The 19,911-nt window shown below is 34.9% G+C and overlaps 1 protein-coding gene across 2 annotated transcripts in view; it reads left to right on the top strand.

The window, feature by feature from the left end:
• Positions 1-19,911, top strand: part of LOC126972542 (ETS-like protein pointed) — a 216,316-nt gene that overhangs the window by 37,460 nt on the left and 158,945 nt on the right. For both annotated transcript variants that reach the window (XM_050819377.1, XM_050819379.1), the window contains exon 3: positions 10,594-10,714. In XM_050819377.1, coding sequence (XP_050675334.1) covers positions 10,594-10,714 — 121 coding nt within the window. The remainder of the gene's footprint in view (positions 1-10,593; positions 10,715-19,911) is intronic.

Genomic DNA, 19,911 nt, shown 5'->3' on the forward strand with positions numbered 1-19,911 from the left:
ACTCTAAATTCGCTTTCCTTTGCAATCTTGCTAAATCTTCGATAGAGATATTCTTCTCTCTTACTCACCCTGTTTGTCTCTACGGTATATTGTGAATATATAGATTCTAATAGTGCAAAGAATTTGTATTAATTTCAGTTTCCGTCGGTTTCCTGTAAATAAAATGAATATATTATGTACCTTAATAAAATAGCAAAGAGGTTTGCTTGCAACTTGATGAGACTACACAGGGACAATATACGCACAATTGTAGATGTAGTCACCGGTCACTGTCCCTTGAACAAGCATCTGTCTATCATACATGTAACAGACAGCCCCTTATGCAGAAGATGCATGGAAGCATAGGAAACGCCAGAAAACGTGCTTATGGAGTTCAGCAGTGTGGCCGAACAACGGGCACAAATACTCCAATCACCAGCATCGCTTCCAGATGCCTGCAGAAACTTAAAAAGACTGCTAGACTTCTGGAATGATCGGAATGATGTAGTAAGAAGACATTTTCAAAAACGCACAATGGCCCAATCGAGAGACTAACCCCCTTATTCATAATGGTCCGCTAACTTTAAACAGCCATTAAGGAGTGTTTTTTCTCATTCTGACTTAGGTCAATAGAAGAAGACAGAGTGCGAATTAGCAATGCTTTAAGTTAGCAGACTATTATGAATAAGTGTGTAATCAGCCCAGCTAAACTAACTATGTACCTTATTACTTATGTAAAAGTATACCTAATATTGTATAAGCTGATGTCCCCTTATTGCTTGAAGGCTATTTTAGACGAACTAATATTAGTGCATTATTAGTAAAAATTATTCGGTGTGCTCAGCCGCGTCTCATTAGGGACTTGCTATTCGATATCCGGTCCCTAATTGAAGGCATAAATGAATTAGATCCGACGGGCAGAAATATGACAAATATGAACTTATTTTTCTTACGCGATCATATTAATAATACATCTATTCAGACAAAGACTCTTTTGTTCAACCGTAGAACTTAAGAATTGTTTTGCAATGACGTTCTATACATACATATATAAGGATATATCATTCGCAGTCTAAAAGTGTGCTTATAGACAATGTACGCACACTTTTCTCGTTAGTCGTGTGTCAACAGTCACTGTCCGAATCAAACCTGAAGTGAATAAATGTTTTACATTGCTGCTTATTGCCCAAGAATATTTTAAACAACTGAAGTAAATGTGGCAATGTATAGTAGTCGAATCTTATTATGGTGTAATTTGTGGCATATTGTTAGGAAGACTTGATTCGAAATAGTGAATGTTCGCAACGCAGACATGAAACACCTGATTTTCGATTGTCAAAGCTTTTTAATTGACAGATTAGTGCTTGCAAGTGAGTTTAGTGAAGTCAATGATTATGATCTTTGTTCCCGCCCGCCGCCGCTTAAAAATTGTTAATTGATGTACATAATTTCAAGCCTTTGTACAAATACATTAAGAGTACAGTAAATAACATTTAAAAGTTAGTGAACAGTCGTGAAGCGCTCTCAAAGCGAAAGTGACCGAAAAAAGACATGGCTTAAAGGTCTCGCTACCAGGCCATAAAATCCAAAAAAAAAAAATGTGGCATATTGTTCCATATTTTGGCGTTGTTTGTATACGACGTGATTTGTATATATGTATAGGACGACATTATAAGTTTTGTAATAAAATCACCGTAAAAATTACTAAGCTTTTTCATTTTTCATTCACATTTGGTCAAGAAAAAAGGATCTGAATGACGTATTTGATTTAATTTCACTTAAAATTTTATTGTCGGTTAACTAACTTTGAACACAAAATGTAGAGTTCAAACCTTAGATAATTTATACGTCTAGATAGGCTGTGACTGCTGTGACGTTGAAAAAATAGCGGTGAATTGTTAACCTCTATTTTCAGCTACACACCCACATCAAAACAAACTGACTAACAAATAGCGAGTGTTAGGCGTAGCTGCTCTCATGCGTACTAAAGTAATAAACCTAGGCTGTTATTATGCGTTGACTATAACTTATAAGCGCCATACCGAGAGACATCGTGTTTTACTGTAAATAAAAATGACAGTTAATAATCGCTCTAGAGTGTTAACTATAACCAACATCAAGATACGGGACGATACCACAAGGGTATCTTCAAAAAAAGCGCTTACACATTCCTTAAAGGCCGGCAACGCTCCCGTGTTTCCTCTGGTGTTGCAAGAGATTGTGGGCGGCGGTGATCACTTAACAACAGGTGACCCGTACGCTCGTTTGTCCTCCTATTCCATAAAAAAAGAATTGGCAAGTTTCTAATAATACTTAAGGGTATGTGTAACAGGATGAAGCAGGTAAAGCAGTGTCCATATCTCCAAATGCTATATTTTCACCAGAAAAGTTGCCATAAAACACTTTGTTTGCGTGTTTTCTCATTATTCTTTTCCTTAAATATAAATGAGTAAATGTATACACTTCTATAATAAAGTTCCAGCCACTGTTCAGGCATTATCTATAAATAAATTTAAATGTTTTATAAAAAATGGCTCTGTCGTAAATCCTATCACTCCACTGCTGAATATCTAAATGATCGGACAGCCTGGGACTAGATTGTGATTATTTTATAGCGATAGAAATGACTGTATTGTATATTGTATATTTTTATTGAAATAAGCGCAAAAAAAGAATGCTGGGAGAGTTTCTTGCGCCGCTTTTTCTCTCTCAGAGCGCCATTTGTTTCCAAAGCGATAGTAGTATCTAGTAGTTATTAGAAATGACATCAAAAAGAATTCTAAAGGAATCAATTTTGAGAAAATAAATGCCTTTTATGCCTTTATGCCTTTTGAGCATGCGTAAGGTCTATCTAGACGTATAAATTATCTATGGTACAAACGTGCAATTCAATCTTTTATTCTATGTTATGGACAAAATGAAAAATGTACGTCTTGAAACTGGACAGGATTTGAACAGCTGTTCTAAGCGTTTTTTTTTTCAATTAAGTGAGCTATAACTTTTCCAAACTAACAAATAAAGAACGTAACATGTTAAGTCTGCTAATTTATTATAATCCGAGGATTTAAAAAACCCGTGTATCTTTTCCTGAAGCCAACATGAAGCCACACTGTGATATATAGTGACAACTTCGATGCATGTTCATTTACATTATCGCCATACATCAAACTGTCTCCGAACCGACAAATAGACAATTAACCCAGCACATATTTTATTTAGTTAGTTTTAAAATGTTTTCTGACATCTTTTAACATAATATTTCGTTTACTGTACAGCTTTTGCCTTTGATTTCGTTTGTTGTGAGTGAGTTTTAAAACATGTGTCCGACCTATAAGTTTGACCCTTTTAGCAAGATCTATAAGAATGACCTTTGCTTTATACAGAACTTGTTTTATTTAGTATTATAGACGTTAAAATAACATTTTTAAGTAAAAATTTCTTTAGCCTCGTTAAGCAGAGGAAAATCGTATGGGTTCGCGTCACCGACATGCTCATGACTCGTGATGTGCTCATTTTTGGTTTCTTCGTCCATTATTAGAACAGGCAAAGGGTTGAAGCCCATACAACGGTATTCGTTATTTAATAATTAATTGTCGCAAACGTAGAATAGCGGGAGGAATAAATAATTTTAAGGATCATTGCTTTGTTACGCCAAAGAAGCGTGCACACACACAGTCCACCAATCGTCATACAAACTTTTTCGTGCAAATATTAACCTGTTTTTAAGATTTAAAAAAAAAATCAGCAAAGTGGGTCAACTCGATGAATCAACTTTGTCAATGGTACATGCTTCTAGTACCATAGTAGTTAGGAAGACAACTGCCTCTTTTAAATCATCAACCCCTGGTCAAGTAAAAATAAAAACGTTTTCTAATTTATCTGCCTACGATTTGTAGATCCCCCCAGGTAAAATAATAAATAGTTTATCCATCAACATGACGAGGTATCTTAATTGGGTTCGAGCCCCCAATAACGGTAATCGCTGCACTGGGGTGCGTGTCGGCCCCTCTCCATGAACCGTAAATAAACCCCGGTGTTTATGGGTACATCATTGCGCACCCATCACTCAATCTTATCATTTGGCTCGTGAAGATAATATTATATTGTCTGTCTTTTCCTTTACTTCGCTCATGCATCGTATTTTTTTATTGAAGCCATTGACTTTAGAATGATTTAGTAATCATAATAGTAAGTAGCTTTTATGAATCGGTTTTGTTATATACAAATGATTTAAGTTTTCTTTAGTGTTAATTCCGACAATATTTGTTTTTAAACAATTCGACACGTGTTTCGAATTGAGACTCCAGACTTCAGTCTCGTGCCAGATTTTGGCGAGACAACACGTCCTGAGGATGCCTCGTGTAGAGGCGAAACACGTGCGAATTGTTTAAAAACAAATATTGGCGGAATTAACACTAAAGAAAACTTAAATCGTTTGTGTAATTATGGATTTCCGCAAAGTAACGCCTACTTCAATAAATTTTCGTTTTTGTTATGACAATAAGACACGAGACGAGCAGGGCCGGACGGGTGATAGTTGATGCTCCCTGCCCATTACAATGCAGTGCTGCTTAGGATTCTTTCTTCTGCAATAATTCTGAGCGGCTCTACAATTGCGCTTGCCACCTTGAAAGATACAATGTTAAGTCTCATTTGCCCAGTAATTTCACTTGCTAGGACGCCCTTCAGACCGATAATGCTTACACATTTCTGCTTCGCGGCAAAAAAAGGTGCCGTTGTGGTACCTATAATCTAGCCGGCATCCTGTGCAAAGAATCCTCCCACTGGTAAATGCCCTTAGTCGCCTCTTACGACACCCTTGGGCCTGTGACTTCCCTATTCTTTTTATGGCCCGGGGAAGCACAGGGCTAGCCTGCACTCGCGCCGCACACAGATGACACCCCAGCTAATACAAAATACCGAATCATCTTGTTATTGTGCTCGACCTTCTTAAATGCGACATATATTTAATTATTTAAAAAATCGGTCACAAGGAGGTGTCAATCTATATCTTTATGTACGTATGAAGTATTTAAAAAAGTATACATCAACACTATCATTAATTTTCTTTTTAAAACACTTTTATACGTTATACATTTTTTATTTCTCATGACGGCCATCTTGGAATTCGCCATCTTGGAATGTGCCATCTTGATCTTACTTATTTGTAGTTATAGCAGCAATAGTCTTGATACAACAACATATTCTATGCAAATTTCAGGTGGCTAGGTGCTGACAGACAGAGAGTCTTAGGCTGAGATCTATAGAGCGTACAAAGACTTTGCTCAGACTTTACTTACTTAAAACTTAGCTGAGTGTTAGCTTAGCATAACTATATATTTTTTTTGTCATTTGACAACCGAAATTATGCTGAGCTGAATATAAGACAGCCCCATATAGAAGTCAAGTTCGCGTTTTATAACGCTCAGTAAGTTAGTAAGCATAGTCTTAGTACGTCTATAGGTCTCAGTGTAAGAGTAATTTTACTATTAGCACAGAAAACAAGAATTAGTTATAGAACTAACATTTACAATGCAATCTTTGAATCCTTTTATCAGATACATTGACAAAAACAGATCAGTGGTATAGACGTGAAAGAGCCTCAAACAAATTATATATACACTGGCCTGCAAAAGTAAGTATCACACTTTTCTTAACTATAGAAGGTAGAGATTTAAGATTAAAAACGTTTTGTTGCAAATTTTATAGGCTTTAATTCTTAGAAACTAAAATTATACATTAGTAACATTTTTAACTTAAAAAAGATAAAACAATGAAAATAGACATTTTTAGTTTAGTGAAAAAAAAATTCAACTAAAATGTATTACATGTTATTGAATTTTTAATAACTGGTATTGCCTCCTCGAGCTCTGATTACAGCTTCGAGCCGGTTTGGCATACTGAACACTAGGTTTTGGAGCCGATGTTGGGGAATATTCTCCCATTCTTCTACCAGGGCCTGCTTTAGTGCCCTGAGGGTAGTAGGTGGTGGTCTGCGATTTCTGACTAGCCTCCCAAGCTCATCCCAGGCGTGTTCAATCGGGTTGAGATCAGGACTTCTTGATGGCCAAGCCATCACGCTGATACCGACCTCCTGAATATACTCTTGTACGATATGAGCCGTCTGTGGCCGGGCATTATCATGCATCAGCATCGATCCATCACCCATATTTGCTAAATACGGCCCTGCATACTCATTGAGAATCTCTTGAGCATATCTTTGCCCAGTGAGGGTGCCATTTTCTATGGCTACTAGCTCTGTGCGACCTTCTGAAGACATGCCAGCCCATACATGTACACTGCATCCACCGTATTGGACTCTTTCTGAGATTCAGGCTCTTTAATTATTAATGTTTATTGTACGATATTACATTGTATTCCATATTTTATATAAAAAAAAAAGCCCGCTGAGTTTCTTGCTCCCATTCTTCTCAGGTCTGAGGCAGTCTCTTTTGAATGGGTGGTTTTGACGTTCAATAAGTGATTATAAATCCTATTTTGAATAAAAATATTTGAATTTGAATTTGAAGGTATCGCTCACCAGGTCGCCTGTAAACACTTCGCCTTCCATCAGAAGTGTAAAGGGAAAATCGAGACTCATCTGCAAACAAAATTCTTGACCATTCTTCTTCATCCCACTGTATGTGTTCACGGGCGTATCGCAGTCTCGCTACTCAATGCTGTCTCTCGAGTTTTGGGCCACTCGCTGGTCTTCGGGGTTTCAAATTTGCTTCAGCAAGTCTTCTTCTCACTGTACTGTCACTAATGTAGTCCCTCCGGGTCTGAAGTAGCTGTTGCTGGACTTCAACTGCATTTTGGTGGCGATTTCTTAACATAGTGGAAATAATATAACGATCTTCTCGGGCACTGGTACACCTGGTCCATTACAAGGTCTCCTCAGATGGTGTCCAGTCTCTTTGTACCTTCGCTTTACCTTCTGGACCGTTCGTACCGTCACACCTACCATTCTTGCAGTACGACGCATACTGATGCCTAGTTCCAGCCATGATCCTAGCACATTCTTCAACTGAAAGAGGCATGATAAATAAATTTTTTGTGCTTTTTAGCATACATTTTTAAAACAAGACCCATCGAACTAGAAAAAAATTTAAATCAGAAAGAAAAATGTGAATGGTAAAATTGTAATACGGAAACGTCCACTTTGAAAAAGGAATGGTTTTGTTTTTGAAGTTTTTTTTCAGCCAATTCTTAAAAGAAGGTTACCGACTATAAAGTTTTTATGTACATAATTAAATTATCTTTGGAGTCCTTTTTATTTCGAAAGTATATCTTGTGAACTTAAAACGTTATCCCAATTTGAAAAGTGTGATACTTACTTTTGAAGGCCAGTGTATATATATATATATCTTAATATATATAAATTACGTGACACGTTGTGTGTCCGCGATGAACTCCTAAATTAATGAAAGGATTTTAATGGGGTTTACTTCATGGAGTGCAGTTTAGTCCAACTTGAGAGATTTTTTTTTTCAAAATTTGTTTTGTATGGACATATTTTCTATGAGAGAATTTAGTGGCGCACGGTTTGACAGTTCCGCTGTGAAACAATTTCATTATAACAACAGGAAACATTTTTTACGAAATAATTCTTGATGTTTTGAAATATTAATGGCAAATTACTATTATTTTTTTTTAATTATCTACAGAACAACGTCTGTCGGGTCAGCTAGTATATAATATATACAACATACAATATTATTGAATCATTCAGAAATGCGTTTTTCTTTCAGTTTTAGCTCATTAACTTAAGACATTTCCGATGGTTCATCGACATTCGATTTTTTCTATCGACAGAACAGCGTCTGTCGGGTCACCTAGTAAATGATTTAAGAATAAAAACATATTAAATCTGTGTGTGTATTATGTGACAAATGTAGCATTGATTGAGCCGAGGGTTACAGATTCGATTTGGGAGTTTATTTGATCTGTCACGTCTCACGATTGGCCACGGGTCATGGTTCACACGAGGGTCTACGATCAAATAACTTGTTTATCTCGCACTTCAATTGTGATATCAAGTTTCGAATTAGTCAGATTGTTCGTGTTACGGAACACTATTTATAATAATACATACATACATATAACCATGCCAGTCACCCTGAGTGGCTCGGCCCTGTCTCTTTTTTTATTTAAATAAGGGACGAGACGAGCAGGACGTTCAGCTGATGGTAATTGATACGCCCTGCCCATTACAATGCAGTGCTGCTCGAGATAATTGAAAAACCCAAATATTCTGAGCGGCACTACAACTACGCTCGTCACCTTGAGACATAAGATGACAAGTCTCATTTGCCCAGTAATTTCACTAGCTGCAACGCTCTTCAGACCGAAACATAATAATGCTTACACATTAATGCTTTACGGCAGAAATAGGCACCGTTATGGTTCCCATATTAAAGCCGGTATTTTGTGCAAAGGAATCTTCGAGGATGTTCATTTTTATATTGATAATATACCATTTTAAATTATTAGTTTAAATATATAATTGATTGTATAATTCCTTTATTTATTTATAATTAACAGATGACCGCTGCGTTTCGCTTCACCTAAACAAATGAATGAATACAAAATTTTATATCATAACTAGCTGCCCCGACAGACGTTGTTCTGTAGATAATAAAAAAAATACTGTTTTATAGGAATTTGCTAATAATATTTCAAAACATCAAAAATTATTTCGTAAATATGCTCCCTGTTGTTAGAATGAAATTGTTTCACAGCAGAACTGTCAAACCGTGCGTAACTAAATTCTCTCATAGAAAATATGTCCATACAAAACAAATATTGAAAATAAAAATATTTATGGGTCCCAAATCGAAATAAAAACTACCCTATCTCTCAAGTTGGACCAAACTGCACTCCATGAAGTAATCACCATTAAAATCCGTTCATTAGTTTAGGAGTCCATTGAGGACAAACATTGTGACACGAGATTTATATATATTAAGATTTAAAATATTTTTTGTTCATTACGAGTAGGATTTCAATCATAACGATAATTATTTCATTTTTCCCACTTCTTGTAATGATATAATGTCAGCAATGAAAGAATACAGCAGAACTGTAAAACGGTTCGTCAAAAATTCATCTCATACCTACAAATTATTTGTACAAAAATAATACTTGAATTAAAAAATATAAAGGGTCACAAACCGAAATAAAATCTATCCTATCTTCATTCTTTCTTATTTAAATTTCACGGTTTTTAGCGGCAAAATAGGTTTGTTATTATTATACATACTAGCCGTTCCTGCCCGCTTCTCTGGGCGAATTATAAAAGGTAATAAATTAATGAACGAACCATCTTGGATAAATTTCGCGTCGAATGGTGGTAGTTTCATGCCGATACGATCAGTGGTTTAGGCGTGATTGACCCTCAAACAAAGACCATTTTCATTATATTTATATATATATTATCCGTCTGTTTATGTACTGTATATACGTTAACGAATTATAAATCCTTTATCTACGTTATCCCAAAACAGTGAGTCTTTTCAAATAAAGGTAGCATAATGTTATAGTTGAGGATAAACCAAGAAAATACCAAACCATCTTATTATGCAAAATTTTGACTATATCGCTGACAACACTGTCAATACAATGACATTTCTGAAGTTTTCCGAATGTCAGACAGCCTTCCAAATAAACGCGGGAAACGTTTTACGTCCGAATAAACCAATCATAAGGAAAATGTATATTTATAAACATTTTGCTTATTCTTGGTTTATACTCAGTTATAACTTTATACCAAGTTTATTTGTAAGCCCTGTCTTTTGCTTAGACATAGTTCAAGCATTTAACAGACATCAAACGTGATTTTGGGTATTGCTTGCGAATACGATTATTTTTAAACCATTTGATGTTCGAGACAACGGAAGCGCTCCTCCCTGAATAGAATATTGAGAGCCAATCACGGCCAGTGCTCACGTACCTTAATAAAAACCCTGTTCCTGTACAAGTCATACTGGTATTGTTAATCAAAGGAGGTTTATTTTCAGGGTTGCACCAATTTATTAATATATATTATTCTTAATATGAAAAACAACAGCATTGATAATGAAGTTAGTTTTAACAGCGACAATGATAATATCGTAATCTTAATATATATAAATCTCGTGTCACAATGTTTGTCCTCAATGGACTCCTAAACTAATGAACGGATTTTAATTGGGATTACTCCATGGAGTGCAGTTTGGTCCAACTTGAGAGATAGGATACTTTTTATTACGATTTGGGACCCATAATTATTTTTATTTTCAATATTTGTTTTGTATGGACATATTTTCTATGAGAGAATTTAGTGACGCACGGTTCGACAGTTCTGCTGTGAAACAATTTCATTATAACAACAGGGAGCATTTTTTACGAAATATTTCTTGATTTTATGAAATTTTAACCCCACATGAGCGTAGTATTAGTTGCCGCACTTTACGACTACGCCTGCGGTATCTAGTTGGAGCGCAGTGGAGATCAATCCTTAATCTATGGTGCATACCTTTAATTTAGATAGTAACACTATCTAATATATAGTATATATAATTATTATTGTGACTTTTGTTGTAAAACTAAATATACATATTTCCCACATTGCAGTGCGATGAGGGTGGCGGTATGGCAGAAGGCATCAAGACCGAGCCTCCAGAAGCAGAGGAACCTCGCACCATGCAGAAGGTGCCTTCACTTTCCGATCTCACAGACCCTGAGGCTTCTCTTGGTAAGTCCACTTTTATAAACCTCATAGCTTTATAATATAGGTACCCACTGAAAAGGTATAATTAAAAAGAAATCTTTCAAGCTTCTATCATGATACTGGATCGAAAAATCGACTAAATTATTATATTGTAAATTGTACATTTTACACAATGATAATATATATATATATATGTTACCGAGCAAACCTGATTTTAGGACAACCTAGTTTTTCCTAGGCCAAAAAACTTCATCCTTTAGACGATAGGAAAACCGAACCTTTTTTTTAAACGAGGAGGACATTTACGTACTACCACTGTGCACAGGGAGTGTGTGACTCCAACCACTTAGACCATCTTCTAGGCAGATAGAAGTTGGCCAAGTTTGGTAATACCCACTAAAACCTCCTCGAAATCAGAGAGTTCCCCTTTTTGAGAGGTTCTCCGGGATCTTTGCAGGGCATTTCACCGGAGAAAGGAAAACCGAACCTAGTTCAGCCCAGGCCTATCGGCTTAGGGTTCGTCCTAAGGCCGATAGGAGAAATAAGTTTAATCTAGTCTCGTCTAAAGCAGGGGTGCTCAAGCTTGAACTGCTGGCGATCTACCTCAAAATTGTTAGACTACAATCGATCGATTCTGAAAGGCTTCAAGTATGTGTGATGAAAGATTGTCGTCTAGGTAGAGTGTCACGATGACATAGATATTAGTTTTGCGCACAATAATATGCATTTTTTAGTCATGGTAAGTGTAGATCTGCTCTAAAATGTCAATAAAAAAACTCGTTATTATTCAAAATTGCGAGTTTATTGGTTCTTACAAAACAAACGCGTTCTAGAATCTAAAGTTGTACACTTAACTTGAGAGTGACTTCGGATGTTGAATCTGCATAAGACCTTTCATAAGATGGTAGGTACTTACCGATTTTAGTTACCTAAAACAAAATCTGTGAATAGTTCTATATCGGATGTTTTTCTCACTATCGACCGTTTGAGCACCCTTGGTCTGAAGGATGAGCTGATTTGGCTTAGAGAAAAATATTTTTGTCCTAAAATCGGTTTTGGCCGGTAACATATACCTCAAAGTATTTTTTTTTTGTGTCAAAACATGAGACAATAAAGTCTTGCGTATTTAAGTAGCCATGTATCTTTATTGCAATCACAGGAGACGATTACTAGTTTCAAATCCATTATTCTCCATATCCTTCGTCAGTGAGGTGACAAACGGCTCGTCTCAAGGCTGCTGTCACTTCTAATCATCATCGTTCGCCACATCCAGAAGGATGCTCAGCAAATTACTGAGTTAAAATATTCGTTTGAATCGATTTGACTCCAGAAGTTTCTTTTAAGCTTAAATACTCGTATAAAACGGAAAGGGGGGAGATGGGAGTCTGACAGGCGCAATGAGAGTTCCGTATAAAATAATAAAAACGTTATATGTAAAGTCTTTGTTCTGGTTTACTTAAATTTATATCTTTTCTTTTTAATTTATTTAATTATAAAAGTATGCACAGTTGGTACTTAAATTTTACATCTCGCCAAACTGTTGCAACAGTTTACAACCAATTATATCGTACTACAATTATTGTATTCGATTGCCATCTTGCCACACTATAGCGGATATGTGGATGGAACAAAGTCATATAAAAATCGCGATACAAAAATAGTAATTATAGATCGTAGAAAGAAACGCAATTTTGCAATTACATATATTTTTCAATGCTGAATCATATTAAAATAAAAAGAAAACATTTTTGTTTTCAATTTTTTTTTGTTTATTAATCCTAGAAGTGAGGGTTATCATTTAAAAAAAAACATAACAAATTGTTTGGAATATCTTATTCAACTCTCAGGCTATGGCTCCATCTACAGGATCTTCTTTACAGATGATAATCTCAACAACCCCAATCATTTTATATAAGAAAGTGACTTGAAATGATCTTTCAAATCTAAACAGTATGTTAAATTTCATTAATTTTGGTACAAATTAAATTTGACGTATACGTCATCCTTAATCCCACCAGTAACAGTTAATTATCACTTAAAAATAACGAACTATTAAAGTTATTCTGTTTTATTTCTACTCTAGTAAATTTGGCGCACGAATTAACTATGTAATGACTCACACTCACCCATACATGCATATTAACCGCTGATGTTTAGATAATATTTTAATTTAAAAACGAATAAAAAAAATAGCACACTTTACATATAAATGTGGTTATCAAGTTCATTTGATAAATATTTTTTATTTCAATGACTCAACTGCTATTTGAAATTTGTACAACTTTTTTCACGATACAACTAAGTAGGTCGCATTTCGGCTCCAAAAAGCGTGTACAATCTATTCGCTATCCTTTTCCTTCTTGCTGTATCTCCGTTAGAGATGTACTTCTCTTTCGCACATTTTGTTCCTCTATACCGAGATAACCTAGTATATTGCTAGATTATAACAATGTTTTAGCGTGTCGGCTAAGCAATAAATGAATAGTCGTGCAGCGAATAGAATAATATGGCTCTTCCTTGTTAGTAGATGCAGTTTCATGCGCGCGGTTATATTTCATAACCCATTTTACTATTATATGAGGTGCATAGCTTCTATACATAGATATAGAATGATTTAATAATATATATATTCTAGCTGGCCCAACAGACTTTGTTCTGTAGATAATAAAAAAAATACTGTTTTATAGGAATTTGCTAATATATTTCAAAACATCAAGAACTATTTCGTAAAAAATGCTCCCTGTTGTTATAATGAAATTGTTTCACAGCAGAACTGTCAAACCGTCCGTCAATAAAATCTCTCATAGAAGATATGTCCATACAAAACAAATATTGGAAATAAAAATAATTATGGGTCCCAAATCGAAATAAAAACTATCCTATCTCTCAAGTTGGACTAAACTGCACTCCGTGAAAGTAATCCCCATTAAAATCCGTTTATTAGTTAAGGAGTCCATCGCGGACAAACAACATGACACGTAATTTAAATATACTAAGATAGCAAAAATTAATTGAATTAAACGTTATTTTGCTGAAATATTTTATTTTCCAAATGTTATGAGTTTTTCTAGAGTGTTAATCCGCTAAGTTATGTCTTTCACCCATTCGACTCGTGTTTTGTCGAGGCATCTTCAGGAGATGTTGACTCATCGAATTAACACTCAAGAAAAACTCATAACATTTGGATAATATTATAGTGGTAAATAAAAGAATAATGAGGGGATACGCAAGAAAACCAAAGTCACTTAGATAGCCCGGATCATTGCGAAACCGAAGTGGCAGTAGGAATGGCACATAGTGCGACGGATAGACGGCCGTTGGGACAGTAAAATCCTCGGCCATGTGCTGTAATATACAGTGTTGGTAGGCTGACAAGATGGACCGATAATCTGGTCAAACATTTTATTTACGAAAGAAAAAGTCCCGAAGTCTCGAGCTATTGCCAATTCCGTGGTCATCTGGATGACAAAGCCAAATTGGCTTCGAAGAAGCTGGGCGTCATAAATAGAGCACGGCAATACTTTATAAACGGGTACACATTCTAGCGCTCTACAAAGCGCAGGTCCGGCCACACATGGAGTATTGCTGTCATTTCTGGTCTGTCGCAGCACCCCAGTATCAGCTTGAATCATTTGACCACGTGCAACTCAGAGCTGCTCGAAATGTCGAGGACCCAGTGCTCAGTGAACGTCTGGATCATTGTGTGTCTTCTACCGCATTATTCACGGAGAGCGTTCCGAAGAGCTGTTTTACCTGATTCTTGACGCCGAATTCCACCTTCGCACGACACGTCACTGATTAGGATATCATCCCCACCATCTGGATGTGTGGCGTTCTTACACAGTGCGGTTTTCAAGGAACATTCTTCCACATACAACAAAGCTGTGGAAAGAGCTTCCTTGTACGATGTTTCCAGACTGATTCGCCGGGTACCTTAAAAAAAGCGCGTACACCTTTTTTAAAAGCCGGTAACGCTCCTGTGATTCCTCCTGAGTAAGAGAATGTAGGCGGCGGTGATCACTTGAGCCAACATCAGGTGAGCCGTACGCTCGTCTGTCCTCCTCTTCCATAAAAAAAGAAAAATATTAAACTAATAAATTAATGAAAGTAAATGTACCAGGAACGTATGAATAGAAAGAGACTTTAATCAACCCCGCGACATTAAGTGATACGCAAAATTGGAAACTGATACGTGCATTGTTCACGTCACTGACCTCATGCAGTGTTGGTACTTGCTCCCGGGTGGGCTCTGCATACGGGACCATTGTTTCTGGCGTATATTTGAGTTATTTTCGACGTGGGAACCCCAACACGTGCGCTATGTACTTAGCGCCATCTTCCTATTGTATTTATACTGAATTTTAACAAGTTAATTCAATAAAAAGAGCCAAGTGCATTTTAAGAATCGTACTGTGGGTTCCCGATATTGGTGTTTGATATATAAATTCCGATGAAGTCTTTTTTACTACCTTGAGGTTGCAAGAAACTCCTTAAAAATCGGCAAAATTCTTTTTGTTACTCCGGTCACTGGTATTGGACAAATTTAGAAGCTTATATATGTATGTTTGCTTAAAGTTTTAGACCACACGACAGAAGTGATAATCTAATCGCATGATGAGGTTTATGATAACGAAACACCACAATTTTAAATTCAAAAATCATTCAGAGTTTTTATAATACCTCTACAAATTCCACAAAAGTCCTCCGCCGCGTCTATCTGTCTGTTGGCGACAAAAACTACTGCACTGATTTTCATGCTGTTTTCACAAATGAATAGCGTGGTTAGGTTGTAGTATATAATTTGTTAAGTTTTTGTTAACGATCTTTGTTGGAAATGTTGGAGAAAAATATGCTATCTGGGACGTTTCAACGAGAACGCTGTCTCTTTTAGATGTGTTGTAAAATTGTGTATCTTATATAGATTTTACCTAAATTTTTATAAAATATTTTTCTGGCCTTGTATACATCAATACAACGTGTAAGAAATTATTTAAAAAATATATTTATTGGACAGACACGACAGGGTCATTTTATAACACGTATAGACGACCTATGTAGCAGCGGTGAGTTAGCCTTCCTGCTGAGCTACAGGTCTCGAGTTCGAACTCTAGTAGTTCCAAACATATTTATATTTTGAATATGGCTGGATTTTATAAGTACAGACTAAAGGCTATGCCTTAGATTAAGGATTGGTCTCCGCTGCGCTCTAACTAGATACCGCAGGCGCAGTCGCAAAGTGCGGCAACTAATACTACGCCTAAGTGGGCGTACTCGAGCCAGTCTTGAATAATGACGTTGACGTGGCACATGTTCTGTTAAACTTTGCTAATAAGTATTTTCAAGTGAAACTAAAATTCCGGGATGCGTAGTAAAACTTTGTAAAAATAATACCACAAGATGTAAACAAGACACTGGGATCACATATCGTCAGTAAATATTTTGTTTTTTATGAATTTTAATGTAAAATGACACGAAACGTATGTTACAAAATTTTAAAGATGCAATTGATTGTCAAGATGCCACGCACACAAGCATCTTATAGTTGCCGTAATAAAAATATATTGTTCTTAGGTAGTGCAGTATCTAGTTGGAGCGCAGCGGAGACCGAACCTTAATCTAAATTCTAAGGGCTATGCTTAGTTTGGGGCAAAATAATTTGTGTTAAAGTGTGTCAATATTATTATTATTATTATTATCACTTACATTATTAATAGTGTTGTTAAGAAATAGTAGTAGATTTTAGTAGTTTTTCGAGTAGTAGATTTTTAGTAGATTTTTCGAGTGCACAAAACGAACCATTTTTATATAATAAAAAGGTTTTGTGGACGAGTTATAAAATCTGCTTTTCATTTCGATTGCGAGGAAATAAATTTTAGCAAATTTGAAGAAATTAATGAACGCACGAAAAACAAGACCTGTTTGTCGCCGCTTTTTTTAAATCTTACGACATTGATTTTTGATTTGATTGACTTGGGCTCCAGACCTATACTGCCTACTATTGAATTAATTTGGTTATATATATTTTTTTTAATTAATTAAATAACCCACCGTATTTTAATTTTAATTTTAATATCTTTTATGTCTTAAAAAACACATGAGGCAAATAAATTAAAGTAAATATTAAAAAATAACAAATTCTATCTCTGAACTTTTTATTGTGTTTGGCTGTATGGCTCATTTTCTTTGCCTTGATATAGATACATTTTATGAGTAGATCCTTTTGTGCACTTGTGCACAAAAATCGATTTTGTGCAGCCTATATCGTGCACAAATAAGCAATTTCAGATTCACAAGCATGAGAAGTGAAAACAAAGTTTGTATGTATCTCAGAGACTCAATATGACTCATTGTGAACGTATCACTAATTTATTATCATATCACGACACTATATTATGTTTAAAACAAAATGGTCTCTATTACGGTGGCATAAAGATTACAATCCCCATTATTTACGCCGTATCAAGTACACATGTGCGTTATTTATGCATCTCTATTCTCTATGGTTGTGATGCGACTGTCGTTGAACCCAGTATTAACATCTACAAATACATACAAACTGATCTATTAAAATATGGATGGGTGCATTTTTTTTGTTAATCCAATATTTTAAGAATTATTGGCTGAGATAGAAAAACCGGTTTATTAAATGGGTTATTAATCGTAAACAGTAAGTTTTAAGAAAAGTTTACAGGAAATTAAAGATGCGTAATTTTATTTTCTTCAATAATGAATTTCATAACTTTTGCCCTCAAGTGCATAGTTTCAGAGATATCGACCAAAAACCTTTTTTTACGAGGTCCACCTGGCTCTGAGAGCATTTTGTAAATTTATGCTCTTTAAGTGATCGATAGCCTTACTAAACAAAATTGGATCGAAAATTTTGTGCGAGCTTACATCGAGTTAGCTCTACCGGGTTATACATACTTACGTATTTTTTCTAAATATTACATCCTCCTGATAATATTTTATACTATGTATTGCTATATATGCTTCACCTGTATGTATGTTTGTTAGTAACCGACTCATTTGGGCGCGATTTTGACCCACTGTAAACGGCCAGATTTCGTTTTAAGCTCCGCAGATTTATCGAGGACCGATGACAATACATACATTAATTATATATATTATTCCATTTTTTAATTTGCGTAATAAGATATTTTTGTTAATACATTAAAAAAATATATATCGTCGTCAATAAAGCAGGAATTGATGTTCATTTTAAAGGAGGATGGCGAGAATGCATGTATTTTGGGACCCACTGAAAGAAGTGGCGTACATCATAGAAACTTATTAATAATTGTAGAATGTAACAAAACTAAGAATAAAGCAAATCGTAAGTTAGACTAAAAAGTGGGAGAAAAAAGATATAAGTACCTAAAAGTAAAATATACCTAACCTATAATTATTTATCAATATCTATTGTTCAATCATTAATTTGTATCTTATGTCTATGCCTAATTTCTGTTTGTTAAAAGATAATATTATATATTATATGACGAAGGTTGGCCAGCAGCTAATAATTGAGGATTCACAATTCATTCAATTTTCAAGCAGGTATCGAATTTTTTAACTATATTTACCTACTGATTTTAGTATCAAAAAACGATAAAAAATTTATTGAATCTTATTTTAAATTACTACTGAATAACTGATTTGAGTAGGTAAAGATAGTTCTAGGAATATCTATATATATAGTGACATGGACTGTCATTCCAAAAAAATGTAGACGTCAATTGTGTAAAACGTTCCGTTAGTGCAAGATGACTTATTTTTTTTTATATTATAATAATTCATTTCTTTTGACTCCCATATCTTATCGACTCAATATTTTTTGTATAAATATCGAATAAACTTAAGTTTATAATTAATATAAACTTGTACTTGTACGATACTCCTTAATTTATAAATTATGTGGGTCCATTCTCGCCATCCTCCTTTCAACCATTATCTTTTCAACCAAAGCGTGTTTTTTTAGTTTTCTTAAACTAACTTTATTATTGATAATACATAACAAATGTCTAACTAAACTAAACTAAACTATTCAAGACCATCCTGGGTACAATGTGCCGTATTTTTACATACAATTCCATCTCCATATTGTTTTTTTTTTGTGTATTTTATCCGATACGACAAAGGATGTTGCGGTGATACTTCCCCTCGATGTTGTTCGATACTCAGGATGTTGCCAAAACTATTTAACAACAATGTTCACTAAAATGGGGCATATTTAATGTTTCACGTTTGGTAAACAACTAATTTGCGCTACTTGGAAATTGTGACTTTGTAACTACAACAGAATTACTTATTGGCATATAGGAAACCCTTTGAAAGCTTACCCATATACAGTTTCCATATACGAGTACTGTAACTAGGTATTTTTTGAATACTTTTGTAAAATAACCATTTTTATTTGATTTTCAGCCATTTCGTAATTAGAATCTTTGGTTTTTAATACTTGTTTAGTATTATTTATTTAAAGAATTGGTAACAAGACCACTTGAATACAATAAAAGAAGATAATTTGAATAATTTTTAGGGCAAAGGATGATGGGCGTTAGGAATATGGACAAAAAAAAATTCTTTTAAGTTAGACTCTATCGTCTTGGTTTGACCTCCATTTTTTAAACATAACTTTTTTTAAACTTGCCTAATGGATGTCATTAAAAGAGCAATTGTGTTCCTATAGAGACATGTAATGATTTTTTGAAGTTATACTTCTTTTGGCGCGTTATGAAAAAAATATGAGAGTGATATTTTTAAATGCGCGCGCATCACTAACACAAAAGTAACAGGGTGATGTTGGTTCCAAAAAAATTCTGACGTTTGAGACATTCGTTTTTTTTTTTTTGGTTTCTTCGTCCATTATTAGGATACGCAAAGGGTTCAAGCCCGTACAGCCGTATTCGTTATTATTCAATAAGTAACTGTCAAAGCCATCTTTGCAATATTTTTACAATATTGTTCTTTCTACAAACGTAGAATAGCACGAGAAGAATTTTTAAAAAAATATTTGCATTAAGCCAAAGAAGTATAACTTCTTGCGTACATACATAAGGATACACATACTTTTTTATTCATTGACAAACAAATGCCTCAGCTAATATATAATAATGTAGTTTATCATTCAAAATATGTACTAAGGAGCTTACGCCAAGCGTGGCTCACCTGAACGCCTTGTCTATAAAAATCGGTAACAGTATCTTTTTTAAACTCAAAAATAT

This window comes from Leptidea sinapis, chromosome 26 (assembly GCF_905404315.1).
Source record: "Leptidea sinapis chromosome 26, ilLepSina1.1, whole genome shotgun sequence".
Lineage (NCBI taxonomy): Eukaryota > Metazoa > Arthropoda > Insecta > Lepidoptera > Pieridae > Leptidea > Leptidea sinapis.